This window comes from Anabrus simplex, chromosome X, assembly GCF_040414725.1.
Source record: "Anabrus simplex isolate iqAnaSimp1 chromosome X, ASM4041472v1, whole genome shotgun sequence".
Classification (NCBI taxonomy): domain Eukaryota; kingdom Metazoa; phylum Arthropoda; class Insecta; order Orthoptera; family Tettigoniidae; genus Anabrus; species Anabrus simplex.
Genome location: NC_090279.1, coordinates 176,648,483 through 176,664,562, shown reverse-complemented (window position 1 = coordinate 176,664,562; position 16,080 = coordinate 176,648,483). Strand labels below are relative to the sequence as shown.

General features: G+C 39.9%; 1 protein-coding gene across 1 annotated transcript in view; it reads right to left on the bottom strand.

The window, feature by feature from the left end:
• LOC136886444 (clavesin-1) overlaps window positions 1-16,080 on the bottom strand; it is a 63,355-nt gene that overhangs the window by 24,862 nt on the left and 22,413 nt on the right. Inside the window, exons 2-4 of the mRNA XM_067159222.2 lie at window positions 12,407-12,563; window positions 9,281-9,533; window positions 1,219-1,329 (exon numbers count right to left, since the gene is read on the bottom strand). Of these exons, the coding sequence (XP_067015323.2) occupies window positions 1,219-1,329; window positions 9,281-9,533; window positions 12,407-12,563 (521 nt within the window). The remainder of the gene's footprint in view (window positions 1-1,218; window positions 1,330-9,280; window positions 9,534-12,406; window positions 12,564-16,080) is intronic.

Below are 16,080 nucleotides of genomic sequence, written 5' to 3'. Positions count from 1 at the left end.
ATGTTATATAAGATCTCCGTATGTTTTTGACGGCTTAGACCCATTCTGCGTTATCAGAAGACTGTTGTTCAGATCTTAGTAACGGTGTAGTATCTTTACTGCAATGACGAATTTCTTCTCTACCACCTACAGTTCGTTGGATTCTTTGGGAGGAATTATTTGTTAATTCCAAGACCCTCTTGGGCTTAAGGTTATGATCGGTCGAGCGCTTTGTTTTATGTCGCTTCACTTCTTCATATTCTTCACATGACGTCATCTCTCTTGAGTCTGTGTAAGGTAGCATATAAATATCTACCGGGTTAGCCTTATTGGGCACGTTCAGGGCTGAGCCTTTATATTTTATAACTGAGGATCTGGTAAATGTTTCAAATTCTTTTCCGATCGCATTGTGAATTTCCTTCCATATTTCATTTGTTATATTAATATGCAAATCATTTAGCAACTTTTGCAGATGTTCTGATATCTTATTCAACACACTCCTTTCAATGTCGAAAAAGTTGATCTTTGATTTACATTCTATGCATAGCCATTTTAGTTTGCAATTCTTCCGTTTCACAATATCATATTCTTCTTTAGTTAGTTGTGAACAATGAAAGTGCTGCAATTGATGGCAACTCAGTTGCTTCGACCTTACTAGTTCCTATTTTGGAGCAAATATTACATTTGTCCTCTACGGTAATAAACTCTGTGGTGAGCGGCATCTTGAGATCTCTGTGCACAATCAAATGCACAATCTGTTTCTTAGTACCACTGTTCTACTTAACCTCGCTTTAGCCTGTGAGTAATTTCAAATACACAGCACTTCTTACCTATTCTGTTGCTATGCAATTTTGTTTCACTACGCACTGAATTACCGAATAATGGACTTCAGAGGACAATTCTAGTTAATGTATGTGATCAGAGGTAGATTCACTTGTAACTTATAATACACAGTTTCACGGTCACGTCATTCACAGCCTTCTTATTCTTATTTATTTCTACGGCTACAAGTTAAGCTCATTTGACGTAGAGCTGCAGTTCAAAAAGAATGTCTGTACCCATCCCTGTAAAATGATGTAAATAAATCGTTTGTAGTCAAGATTTAACTTTAGTTGAAAGATATATTCATGATCATTAGCTTTACGCAAAGGAAAAGTTTCTTTTTATTTCCCAAGAAACATGCAGAATAAGCCTATTAGTACTAAAATCAACTTAATGATCACGCAAGGGATTACTTACCAAGCTCATGAGTTCTCCATGCAGGAAAGGTTTCACAATTCTCATTATTGTTTCCATGAGTGGCGTGCAGTGCGTCACGTGAATCCCTTTTATCCGTACTGGTGCAGCTTCCTGTAAGAGAAACGGCCCATCTTCAATGAGTTACACGTAAAATAAACCAATACAATAGATTAATGAATAAGATTACAGCTTAGGCTTTCAATCCCGTCGTTTCGATTAATATAGGTCTGTAGGTCATGCTCGAATTCTAACCAACGACTCACTAAGAACGTAGACTTTGAACATGCCCGACCCAGTTTCTGGCGAGACTTTGGGAGTTATAAACACTATATTAAACCACGACATACAAGCGTGAATAACCTTATATAATTGTTAAATAAACAAGTAAAAAAATAAAAAAATAAACCAAAACATAGAGAATGTAACAGGAACAATAAGAGCAAAGGAATTCGCAATTTTTGGACATACCTATAGCCTGCATCGTCAATCGAGAGCGAAATGCCTTCGGAGCCAGTTTGCTTCCCGCTCTCGAGGAACGAGAGCAACTTAGCGAGCAAGTAGGGGAAGTGCATGACGTAGTATGTACTGAAAGTCAGTGGCGCAAGTACAGTACGGCCACGGTATGCAACCCGCCTGACTGCTGCTCTCTTGTCACGTGACCAACGCCCGTCCCGAGCGGAGCAAGTAACACCGGCTCCCTGGAGCAACTACATGATGACGTCTCATCAACAGAAAGGATGATAACGGATTAATAAAACAGATATTCACGTACCGATGGGAGGAAAAGTCAAGAACGCGCGTGATAAGAAAGGTCAAGAAAAATTTAGAGAGAAATAATTAGAGAAGAGGAAATTATAGAAAGAAAGATTTAAAAAAAGATAGTTTTGAGAATGGAAGGATTCCAAGGAGAAATAAGTAGGATACCGGTCGAGGTCTCAGGAGAGACGAATCATGGATTCATTGAAGAAGCATAATGCAACGATGAAGGAATACTGGAAAGAACGGAAAAGGAAACAGCAAGAAAGGATGAATTGAAATTGACATGTGGTCCCTAGCAGGCGTCATCGTAAAGAAGAATGAATAAATAAATAAATAGCAAACCTGGAACATCGTCTATATTCATCAAACAAATTAAATAAATTAAAATAATGTACAAGATCCTCTCGAAGGCTCTTCAAACTAGAGTAGAGCAAAAACTCGATCCACTATTGTTTATACAGAAGAGGCGTTAAAGGAAATCAATAAGAAATTTGTAAAAGGTATCACAATCCAAAGAGAGAGAAACTTTGAGATTTACCGATGATATTGTTATTTCACTGAGTTTGCACAAGATCTGGAGGAACTGCTGAATGGTACGGGCTTGTTTATTGTCGAACGAAGTCAGGTGATGCAGGAAATATTACGTTGGGAAATAATGTCTTAAAGGTCTCAAAGCTCGTTGAAAGCTGTCTTTGTGGATCAGTGGTAGAGTGTCGGCCTACGGATCTCAAGATATCAGCTTCAAACCCGGCAGAGATAGTCGGATTTTTGAAGGGTGGAAAGAAGTCAGTTCGACACCCCATGTCTTACGATGTCGGCATCTAAAAGTTCTCGGGTAACACATTTGGTGTTTACCCGACACAATGAATTAAAATCCCAGCCATAGACGCCCAAGAAAGTTTCGGTTTACTCGGTCTGCCATCTAGTGGGCCTAGAGTAAAACGGAACATCGAAATTGATGAGCAGACTGCCAGGTGGTGTCAAATTTAAATGACTGCACACTGTAGCTTAGGCCATATTATTATTATTATTATTATTATTATTATTATTATTATTATTATTATTATTATTATTATTATTATTATTATTATTAATGGCTCATGGTGTGGGTTACTGTAGTCACGTCCTAGTTCATGAACCATGGGTAACGGCTGAGTGGCCTAGTAAGTGGTCCTGGGAGTCAGTATACCAGTTGCTATGGAATGGGAGTGAGCATCTCGGACATATTCTGAGTCGTGGCCCTCCTTGTGCTCAGGGGGCTAGGACTATACAATCCACCGGTGGTCCATAACCGGTTAGAGGAGAGATCCTCACTTGGACTATGTGCAAGTAGGGCAGCATCCTGCTTCATGAATTTACCGAGCTCAGAACATTTTAAGCAAGCCTCGGACCTATGGGAGTAACGGAGTCCCACTCCCATTTGACAAGCGAGAGTCTTCTTGGAAACAACTTGGTGAACGAAATGGAATTTATGGAGAGCTATCAATATTAATGGGGCTTATGGAAGAAAGAAAGTAGAACTGGCTGAGTCAGCAAAGAGGATGCATCTGGATGTGCTAGGTGTAAGTGATATTCGGGTAAGGGGAGATAACGAGGAAGAGATAGGAGATTATAAAGTGTACTTGACGGGTGTTAAAAGCGGAAGGGCGGATTATCGGGTAGGGCTGTTTATCAGGAATACCATTGCACGCAACATAGTTCCTGTCAGGCAAGTACATGAGCGAATTATATGGGTAGATTTGTCAGTTGGATGAATTAGGACGAGAATTGTCTCAGTGTATTCACTATATGAGGGTGCAGATGAGGATGAAGTTGATACGTTTTTTGAAGCATTGAGTGGCATCGTGGTCAGGGTCAACAGCCAGGATAGAATTATGCTAATGGGCGATTTCAATGCGAGAGTTGGAAATAGAACTGAAGGATACGAAAGGGTGATTGGTAAAGGTGGGGATGATATGGAAGCTAATGGGAATGGGAAGCGTTTGCTGAAATTCTGTGCTAGTATGGGTTTAGCAGTTATGAATACATTCTTCAAGAATAAGGCTATTCACCGCTGCACATGGGAGGCTGAGGGTTCCAGATCCATAATAGACTATATCTTAACCGACTTCGAATTCAGGAAATCTGTTAGGAATGTACGGGATTCTTCGATGATACAGACCACCATCTGATCTGTAATGAACTAAGTATATCTAGGCCTAGGGTAGAGAAGGTGAAATCTATCTGCAAATGAATAAGGGTAGAAAATCTCCACGACGAGGAAATTAGACAGAAGTACATGGATATGAATAGTGAGAAGTTTCGAACAGTAGACAGTAAGCAGGTTCAGGATATAGAAAGTGAATGGGTGGCATACAGGGATGCTGTAGTAGAAACAGCAAGAGAATGCCTAGGAATAACTGTGTGTAAAGATGGGAAAAGGCGAACATCTTGGTGGAATGATGAAGTGAGAGCAGCTTGTAAACGTAAAAAGAAGGCTTATCAGAAATGGCTCCAAACAAAGGCCGAGGCAGACAGGGATTTGTACGTAGATGAAATAAACAGAGCGAAACAAATAGCTGTTGAATCCTAAAAGAAGTCGTGGGAAGATTTTGGTAATAACTTGGAAAGGCTAGGTCAAGCATCAGGGAAACCTTTCTGGACAGTAAGAAAGAATCTTAGGAAGGGAGGGAAAAGGAAATGAACAGTGTTTTGAGTAATTCAGCTGAACTCATAATAGATCCCAGGGAATCACTGGAGAGGTGGAGGGAATATTTTGAACATCTTCTCAATGTAAAAGGAAATCATCATGGTGGTGTTGCAGACAGCCAAGCTCATGGGGAGGAGGAAAATGATGTAGGTGAAATTACGCTTGAGGAAGTGGAAAGGATGGTAAATAAACTCCATTGTCATAAGGCAGCAGGAATAGATGAAATTAGACCTGAAATGGCGAAGTATAGTGGGAAGGCAGGGATGAAATGGCTTCATAGAGTAGTAAGATCAACATGGAGTGTTGGTAACGTACCTTCAGATTGGACAAAAGCAGTAATTGCACCTATCTATAAGCAAGGGAACAGGAAGGATTGCGACAACTATTGAGGTATCTCATTGATTAGTATACCAGGCAAGGTATTCACTGGCATCTTGGAAGGGAGGGTGAGATCAGTCGTTGAGAGGAAGTTGGATGAAAACCAGTGTGGTTTCAGACCACAGAGAGGCTATTAGGATCAAATTTTTGGTATGTGCCAGGTAATTGAAAAATGCTACGAGAGGAATAGGCAGTTGTGTTTATGTTGCGTAGATCTAGAGAAGCATATGACAGGGAATCGGAGGAAAAGATGTTCGCTATACTGGAAGACTATGGAATTAAAGGTCCATTATTAAAATCAATCAAAGGCATTCCTGTTGACAATTTGACAATTGGGCTTCAGTGAGAATTGATGATAGAATGAGTTCTTGGTTCAGGGTACTTACAGGGGTTAGACAAGGCTGTAATCTTTCACCTTTGCTGTTCGTAGTTTACATGGATCATCTGCTGAAAAGTATAAAATGGCAGGGAGGGATTCAGTTAGGTGGAAATATAATAAGCAGTCTGGTCTATGCTGTCGACTTGGTCTTAATGGCAGATTGTGCCGAAAGCCTGCAGTCTAATATCTTACAACTTAAAAATAGGTGCAATGAGTATGGTTTGAATATTAGCCTTTCGAAGACTAAACTGATGTCAATAGGTAAGAAATTCAACAAAATTGAATGTCAGATTGGTGATACAAAGCTAGAACAGGTCGATAATTTCAAGTATTTAAGTTGTGTATTCTCCCAGGATGGTAATATAGTAAGTGAGATTGAATCAAGGTGTCGTAAAGCTAATGCAGTGAGCTCGCAGTTGCGATCAACAGTATTCTGTAAGAGAAGTCAGCTCCCAGACGAAACTATCTTTACATGGGTCTGTTTTCAGACCAACTTTGCTTTACGGGGACCAAAATCTGGGTGGACTCAGGATATCTTATTCATAAGTTAGAAGTAACAGACATGAAAGTAGCGAGAATGATTGGCGGTACAAACAGGTGGGAACAATGGCAGGAGGCTCTGGGAATGGGGAGAAAAGGCTAATTTAGGATATAAGGCGAATGGAGGAGAATAGGTTACCTGGGAGAATAATGGTCTCTGTTATGGAGCGATAAGAGAAGTAGAGGTAGACCAAGACGACAATGGTTAGACTCAGTTTCTAACGATTTAAGTATAAGAGGTGTAGTATTAAATGAGGCCACAGCACTAGTTGCAAATAGAGGATTGTGGCGACGTTTAGTACATTCACAGAGGCTTGCAGACTGAACGCTGAAAGGCATAATCGTCTATAATGATAATGTATGTATATTATTATTCTTCTTGCGTTCCGGCCTTCTAAGAACCACGTTACAATTTCAATTCTTCCTCCTTAGTTCTTTCCTTTTCTTCCAGTATTATTTCATTGTTTCACTGTGCTTCTTTTTCCTGTCTTCAGTTCACTTTGTGCCTGTTTTCTTTTCCTTCCTCCGTTGGAATCCTTCCAATTGTAAGACTTTCTTCCTAAAAATCTTTCTTTCCAATAATTCTTCTTCTCGTATGTTGTTCCTTTCCAGGTCTTTCTTGACTTCTTGAAACCAGGTGGTAGTTGATTTCCTTTCCCAAAGGTACTCGAAGTTTCGTTTAGTTAGTCTATTGTCATCCATTCTGTAAATGTGTCCAAGAAATAGCTATCTCCTCCTTCTTATTGTTTCTGATATGTTTACTATGTTATGGTAAATTTCATTGTTACTTCTTAATTTCCAAAACTGCAATTCTTAGAGGACCTAATATTTTCCTTGTAATTCTTCTATCTAATATTTCTAATTTATCGAGCTTGTAGTTCAGTGCTAGACATTCGCTGGCATAAAGGCTTTCTGTGTTGTAGTGCTTTATTTTGAGTTTTCTTGATAAGCACTTTTTGTTATAAGTATTCTTAGTTATACCGTACGCTCTTTCCATCTTTTGTATCCCCTCCTCTATAGCAGATTTTTCTAAACCATTTTCTTGAATTGTCTCACACAAATATTTGAATTTCTTTACCTTTTCTATTTGTCCAATATCCGTTACTAAAAACTTTGGGGCACTTTTTATATTCGTCAAAAATTATTATTATTATTATTATGATTATTATTATTATTATTATTATTATTATTAGCTCATTGAAATCTGTTGGCCGCAGGGTCTGGCCACTCCGTGTAAGTGAAAAGCAGTACAGTTAACGAATATTAATGAAGGAAATATTACAAGACTTTCAAACAGCGAACATAAGTCTATTGGCAATAGAGCTGTGAGATTTTATATTACGGAATTATAATTTCTGTTTCAAAGTCATTAAGCAAGGGACCAGGATATCAAAAGTATGCCATTTTCTTTGCTTATGGCTGAACACTGGTTGCTCCTACCAACTATGCTGATCCTATTAGAAGGTAACGTCTTCTATCCAGCCAGGGAGAGAAGACGTTGTGAATGTTAAGTCGATAGTAGTGTTGCCAAAGGTCGTTGGAGATGTAACTTCGCGTTTATCACCGAACCAATCAGCCATGAACCAGGCATTCTGTAGGTCATCAAAGGTCGGAATTTACACTCACAATTCAGTATGAAGCAAATTAAGATAATCTCACTTTCCCCTGTTGTTAATGGATTACAATAAATAATCTGCAATATGCGGATGACACTGTTCTGCTTGCAATAAGAGGTGAAACTCTGAAGACATTACGAAACTGTGTGGTAGAACATAGTGTTGTAGCAGGTCTGCGTTTAAACACGAAAAAGACCAAATTAATGGACATAAGCAAACATATCATTCAATCTGTTAACTTGACAGTAGTTTTCACGTCACTGGAGCAAGTCTAACGCTTTAAGTACTTGATCACAGCTGCTGGAACAATGCTGTTGAAATTAGGTTCCAGACTGAACAGGCAAGGACTGCATTCAAGAGAATGCTGTCTATAACAGGGACTTAAAAATCAATCTCTGTCTACGTTTACTTCGGTGTTATGTATTTTCTGTCTTACTTTATGGTGCCGAGACTTGGACCCTAACGGAGAACATCACCAAAAATGTTTCGATACTTTGAGATGTGGTGTTAGCGATGTCTACTCAGAATATCATTGGTTGACAAAATACGTAACACTGAAGTAAGACAACGCCTGAACAAAGAGCTGAACATCATTAAAATGAATAAACTTGATTACTTTGGCCATATTATTCGAAATGATAAATATAGACTCCTTCAGCTTATCTTATAAGCAGAGCCCGGATTTTTATGCATTAATAGGTTAGAATACAAATTTACTCAAACGAGTAGCAAGTATAGCCTGCCTTCACAACGATAGTGCTATGGGGCTTGCTCCATCAGAGCCCCTACGATTTATGTTACTCTTGCTACACAATCGAAGAGCGGGTGGCCGACACTCCGTGCTAACCAAGTTAGTTTGCAATCTAACGTATCACTGCATAAAAATCCAGGCCCTACTTATAAGGTCAAATTGAAGGAAGGAGAATTTCTTGGCTACGGAATCTACGGGGATGGTATGGGCTCAGTACTCCACACATTTCCGCGTTGTTGAGAACAAGAACCAAATCGCCCTGATGACATCCGACATCCACTGAGGATATGGTACAAGAAGAAGAAGGCCCCCCGTCCCCAGTGGCATAAATTTGTTCCTAAGCAGTGGTGGCTATTAAAGAGGTAAGAGGGGGTTAGTCGTCCCTCCCCCACTTTGTGGGGAATAAATGTTTAACTCCATTTTAACCGCCTGAAAGCAGGGAATGATTTTTTAAAAATAAATCTGAACACACCCTATTGTTTTTCAGATAATTTTGTCCTTTAATTTCTCTAAATATTAAGTTTATCAATCAGTCAATCACTACTGATCTGCATTTAGGGCAGTCGCCCAAGTGGCGGATACCACGGCAAGGGTTTTACCACGGTTTCGTAACGCCTCATGTTTACCGAGAATGGTGAACTCGGGCACCTCGCCTCACACTACTACTCTATTGTGGCAGCAAAGTGTTTATCTACTGTAGCCGGAGTTGCCAAATCGTCTACGGCACGGAGAATGGTAAAGACTGAAGTGAGTGCGGAAGAAAGTGGTTTGGCAACCTCTCCAAAGCAAACAAGAATCACTTAGAACTCGTTAACTCAGCAGGGTGTGGGGTGTGATTGACACCTGGCTTCTAGCTCGCTTCCAGGAACTGAGACTGTCATAATTTGTTCCAAGCACACAACCCACCACATTCCTTTTTTTTTCTTTTAAGTTGTGAGGATCGTACTAACCTGGACGAACGTGAGGTAGATCTTAATCGCTGAGACACTGGCTTTCGTGACGTGCCCCATTGAGGTCCCTGTGGTGTTGAGCAAAAAGACGTATCCTGGACACGTAGGATCGTCTCTGATCTCCTGATCTATCGTCATGATGTAAGACCTCATCAACACTTCGAAGTCCATGTCGGTCGGGTCCGGGTTAGACCAGGCGGCGGCCAGGATTTTGTATCCGTGAGAGTCCCTCTTACTTAAGGTGGAGATGGAACTGCAATAGAGAAAGTATAGATATTAGAAAAGAGGTCATAATATTTGAAAACAACAGCAACTACTGTAACTTGACCGACAAATGAGAAGCTATTCCTAACGGTACCAAATCCAAATGCAGGGCCAGCGTGTTCAGAATACAGTAGGTTTCCGCCAACAAGTGGCCACGTCCGTACCGTGTTCCGTACTTTTAGGTTAGTTAGTTATGAATTACTTACCAGTATTTTCTTATTTCATATTAGTTATTGTTTTACACTTGGCACAATCGTTTTAAATTGTTCAGCAAATAAAACTAAATATTCATATATATCTATACAACCTGTAACAGTGAAGTTCGGTGAATGAAATCAGAACGGTCGATCTAGCAACACTGGCGACACACAACGCTGCACCTGCGTAGCAGCAGGTTTTGACCACTTGCTCCCAATCCTGTTCAGTTGAGCATCGTGTGTGTGCCATGTAAGACCTGTTTGACACAGTGCGTGTTTATTGCGTTGGTTCTGAACTGTGAACAGGAACATGAACGACCAAAAGATCAATGTACAGTTTTGTTTTAAGCTTGGCAAGACACTAAAAGAAACGCATGCGATGCTGGTACGTGTTTATGAAGATCTAGTACTGTCCTTGAAGAGTGTGTACGAGTGGTTCGCCCGTTTTCGAGGAGGCCGGGAAAGTGTTCCTGACAACCTCTGTAGCGGAAGATCGGCGACCGCCGTCAGTGACGAAAACATTGAGAAGGTGAGGACATTAATCACGAACGATCGGCGACAACTGTGCGCATGATAGCGGATTAACTGCAGATTAACACTGAATCCATGCGACAAATCGTTACCCAGAAGTTAGGGAAGAGGAAAACGTGTTCTCGTCTTGTGCCATTTCAATTGTCTGACGATCAGAAGCAGGCACGTTTAGAGGCTTCACAGCATTTTGTCGAAACGACTGATGCCACACCAAATTTATTGAACTGTATTGTCACAGAGGATGAAACCTGGTGTCTCAGGTACAACCCTGAAACGAAACGGCAAAGCATGGGATGGCGTTCTCTGGGATCGGCTCGTCGGAAAAGGGTCAGAGCCGAAAAGTCACGCATCAAACTCGCTTTGAAAGAAAGAGATTTGACGATATTCCTGACATCCAATGAAAGGTGACGAGGCTTTTGAACACTATCCCAAAGGAAGCCTTCTTGCAAAGTTTCCAGGACATGTATCGCCGATCTCAGCAGTACATAGTTATGGGAGGGGACTATTTCGAAGGAAAGTAAGGTCACTGCCGTGCATTGTTCATCTATGTTGATAGTATAGGACTACTCACCGAACTTTATTGTCACAGGTTGTATATAAATGCTATTTTAATAATTTCAGATAACATGTAATTTTGATATAGGTATGTACAACCACGATCACAAGAATACCGGGTGAAAAAGGAAACACGTAACTTTTGGGCGAAGATTTTGGCCAACCCTGAGGATGAAGGAGTAGTAACCAAGGCAACGTCACATGTGTTCATAAGGGTGACGCCCTCTCTCTGGCCAAGAGATGCGGGTGGGTTGGGGAGGTTTGGTGGATGAGGGAAGTGGGTAGGAGGATGTGAAAATTAGAGAAGATACAGAGATGTAATACATAGATGGAGTGAATAGGGATTTGCACAAAGGGGCGAAGTAGGAGTTGCTGGGCGTGGAAGTGGTAAAAGGAAGAGAAGTTGCGAGGGAAGAAGTGAAATATAAGGGAGGAAGTGACGTTTTATTACCTTTCCTTTTTCCACATAGTTTTAAAATACGAACAAATTTTGCCATTCTTCCCGATGTAATCCACTCTTTAGTTCAACAATTGTATGGAATTCTCTCTCACTCTTTCTATTTTTGTTTTATATTCACTTCCCGAGTATTTAACTCTCAGTGATTCCGTTGCCCTACAATCTCTTAATAGATGCGCTTCTACCATTCTTCTCCTACTTCTTTGTTAGGAAGCCTTTCTCTCTTTATTGCTATATTTTGAATAATTTTACAAAATTCCAGCAGTGGCCTTTTAGTTCTATATTTTGCCATGATTATCTGTTTCTCAATATCGCTCACTCTAGTCGTTACTTTCTTAGGGAATTCTTTATCTTTATACTGAATCTCTTTACCCCAATAACTTCCCATTCCTTTTCTGTTGATCATCCTTTTCACATTCGTTAGCCATTAATCATTTTTTTAAAGGAACATAACTATTAAAATGTTACATCCAGATATAGTCATAACACATTTGCTGATTCAGCTCAAACTTTGGAGTAAAAATGGCAGGTTCGTTTCTTTGTATTAAATGTGGCTGGGGAAGATTCTTTGCCACCCAGAAATAATCGTTAATATACCTGATGCAATACACAATTTGGAGTGGAAATGAATAGATCTTTAGGAGGTTTAAATCAGATTGAGATAACATCAACTAATAACTTTGCTATCATACAAAAACAGTTGATATTATAATATCCCACAATTTGGAGTAAAAAGGGTATATTCCTTCCTCTACAAGAAATGCGGGCTTGAGGCCCGATGTATCTCACAGTTTTGGACAAAATACCCATTTTTTCTTTGCGAAAATATCTCCCGGTTATGGCCATCTAGTATCAACGCTGCTAATTTCAGATTGCCACCAACCTTGAGACATAGTCTGCACGGTTGCTAGGTAACATTGTCTGGCCACCCATCCATAGCTTAGTCTGCATCACAGCCTGTACCGTTGCTATGGTTACACTTCCGTCACACATTTTGTCGCGTCACGTTAAACAAGTTTTCGGAGGACCCCCACCCAGAAGACATATTTCTACGTCAAAATGCTACATATTTTTTATGGAAAAGAGCTGTTAAAATTATCCCGCAGGAGTATTTTTACTTACTTTAAAGCTAGCTGCTTCTTCACCTCTGGATCAAGTGGATCTCTGTTCTGGAACATATTTGGAGCATGCGTCCGGATTGTGAAGTAATTCTCAATAGTCCTCTTCGCTTTCTCCAAAGAGTAATAATTACTATGAAGAAATGGCACCAACTCTTCATCTGTAAACACAAACATACATTCTAACCTCAAGGAAGTCGAAAACCATAGGTTCAAAACTTCCAAGGAATATTATACAGTAAAACCTGTCAAAACAGGAATTGCTAGAGACAAGAAAAATATTTCCGTTTTAAGTAGGATTCCGTTTTACACAGTGTTAACCAAAATTTTGAGCTTTCCATGTTCCTATTTCTGTCCATGTTTCGAAAAATAGAAATTGGAGAATTTTCTTTGAAACGAACAAATCTTACAAGTACTGTACTACTGTAGAAGTTTTTTTTAACTACACGTTGGGCACCAATTTTTTTCTTGAAATTTTTCTCTATGGACCGAAACTTCATCTTACTCTCTGCAAGCGGAAATCTCAAAACAGTCGCCGGTGTCCACGGTGGCACTCAACGTGTTAAAATCTCTCTTCACCTTCTTCCTTTAAAGTGTATCGTAGACCTGTGTTTTTTCCACAATGAAATAACATTTGGAAGAGATTTCATTGACTGCTTCTGATTTTTATTTGCTTCCAATAGCTGAACTTCTTTGTAAGGGATAGAGTTTTATGTTTTTTCTGTGCCATATTCACTAACAAGCTAAAGAATAATAAGTACAACTCAGCAACACAGAGGCACAGAACAAGCATGTTTACACAGACAGAAAAGCAGGGCAACTGTGTCGAAAGTGCACTAGTATGTTGAGAGACGCGCTGAAGCCTGGGCAGGTGGTAACAAGTTCAACAAGATGAACGCGATTACATTGTTCGCTGCAACAAATCTTCTAAATAAATTACAGTAGAAGAGCAAGAACAACAACATAAACAACAGAAATCGGTTGCATCGTACAATTCCTTGCTTGCTCTTTCTATTGTACGTATTAGATGCAACACTGCAATGACAGAAGTTCCGTTTATTTAAGGGATTATTCCCTCGTGAGATTAGAAATATTATTCCCTTTCCGCTTTGGACAGGTTCTATTTTAGTCTGCATAAAGTGCCATATAGCTTCATGGGACCACAGATAAGTCTGCTTAAGGCAGGTTTCCAATTTATTCATGTTCCGTTTTATACAGGTTTTACTGTATTTTCTTTTTTAAATGTATACGATAGTATAAGATAGGTATTTGTAGACGCATGATATTTTCGCATTTGCGACAAAACACATTTTGAAGCAATTTTGAGATATCATCCATCACGAATCATATGATTCTGGTTCAAAAAACTGTGACATTATATTATCGTGAATGAAAGTGATCAGGTCAATTTCAAGCGAAATGTATTCGTTTTGTGATAAGTGCAGTGAGCTAGCTCGCAGTTGCGATCAGCAGTAAGAAGTCAGTTCCCGAACGAAACTATTTTTACACGAGTCTGTTTCGAGACCATCTTTGTTTACGGGAGTGAAAGCTAGATGGCCCCAGGATATCTTAAGTTAGAAGTAACAGACATGAAAGTAGCGAGAATGATCGGTGGTATGAACAGGTGGGTAGAACGGTACTACAAATGAGGAGATAATGGCTAAGGAATGAACTCGATTGATGAGGCTGTACGCATGTACCAGCTTCGGTGGTGGGGGTCATGTGAGGCGAATGGAGGAGGATAGGAGAACGAGAGGAAGACCAAGACGACTGGTTAGACTCATTTCCTAATGATTTAAAGATGACAGGAATAGAAGTAAACGAGACCACAGGGTTAGTAAACAATAAAGGATTGTAGTGGAGGTTAGTAATTTCACAGAGGCTTGCAGACTGAACGCTGAGAGACATTACAGTCTATAATGAAGATGCATGTATAATAATAATCTCCGCTCCTAAATATTAGCTTTGTTTGTCTACGATAATAATGGATACATCTATAAATGCGTGCAGTCTAATGGTTTAGCTGCCATGCAGAATTAAATTAGCCACGTAAGTAGATCTATATTAGGCTGTATTTACAACGGTGTTTCAATAAGTCGGTATTACTGTATCTGATCGACAGGTTATTAAAAAAAGAACGATTTCACTCAACTCAATTCTTTGCTTCACCAAACTTCGTGCGCCCTTAGGCATCAGTCAGTCACCACAGAACTGCATTTAGGACTATCGCCCAGGTGGTAGAATCCCTATAAATTGTCCACCTCGTCTAATCGTATGACCCCTATTTTCTACATACTCATTAGGATCTACAAATCTCACTTCCATTTTCCCACATACCTACTCCATAGTCTCATTTAAATGCCAAATCACCCTCCAGTCAGTATCCCGGTGAAAACGATATCTGCTTCGTTAAACTTGTTCCGTGCCGCCTTAACTAGATCCCACACATCCCCAACTACGTTAGTACCTATTCCTGTTTGCATTACGTTCTTGGTACCAACGTGCAAAATTGCCACCTTCTCCTTACCATCTTCCTACCCTTCTAATTTCCTCAATATATGCCTTAACCCAATCCCTGGATAACACTGTGCGTTGGTGCCCTTTCCTCCACACACTTTCCCCTCATGTGTAACAATTGAGGGAGAAATAATTCAACAGAGGTAAATCTGGTGTTGTTTGATTCATGATCCCTCTAGCTATCCGTGTTCACATTACCGTGAAGCGGAGTTCAACCAATTCAGAAGCAAGGAAACGCACTAAATAGATAAGTTACAGCTGTATTAGAAACAGTCACGCTGTACGGAAGCTTTTCGCACACTATACTCGTAATATATTGAACCCGAGTGACTTAGGCCCATAATCAATCATGATTTTATCGGTAAAATAATATGAGACATTTATTGAAATACAGAGGAGTGTATTTGAAAATATTTCGTTTATGTAATGTTGAAATCAGAGCGAAGGAAGGACGACAGACTGGAGCCTGACGGATTAGCTCAACCCGACAACTTTTAGCTACTTCACAGCAGGGAATATCATTAGTTGGCGTACAAGGAAATACAGAGTCCACAAATAAGTCTTGGTCAGAAAGAGGAAGGGGGAGAATCATACAAAGAAAACCCACCACATGAGTAAGACCTTGGGATATTTTTGGTAGGACGGAAATTCCATGACCTCATGGAAAATTACAGCGGCTGAGTGTACGTTCGCTAGCCTAAGTTCGAGCAGGTGGAGATTTAAATCACGTGACCGCTTGCCGGCCAATAGTAAAAATTTGATGGGAGACTCAGTGATACCATCTTAAGGAATGATGGATGAGATATTTTCGTAACTACAAAAGTATTCAGTAATAAATTAGTATGAGTACGCGGATGAATGTAATGAATTTATTAGAGGTCATGCATGGAAAAATAATCAATACTTATTGGCAAATTAATTAAATTGAAGGCTGGATTTCTTGGAAACCGGACAGCTTGAATCTCATTGGCTGAAAGAAGACCACGTTGTCAGGGACGCTTACAAAGGCGCGAAATGTGAGGAGCTAAATCCACCCATATCTCCTAAATCTGTGATCACCAGGAGTTCATATTTTATCCAGCAGATATGCTAGCGGAGTGGATTAATTTGATGTAAATTTTAACTTCCAATTCGGAGTGCAAGTACCGATGTTAAAAATCC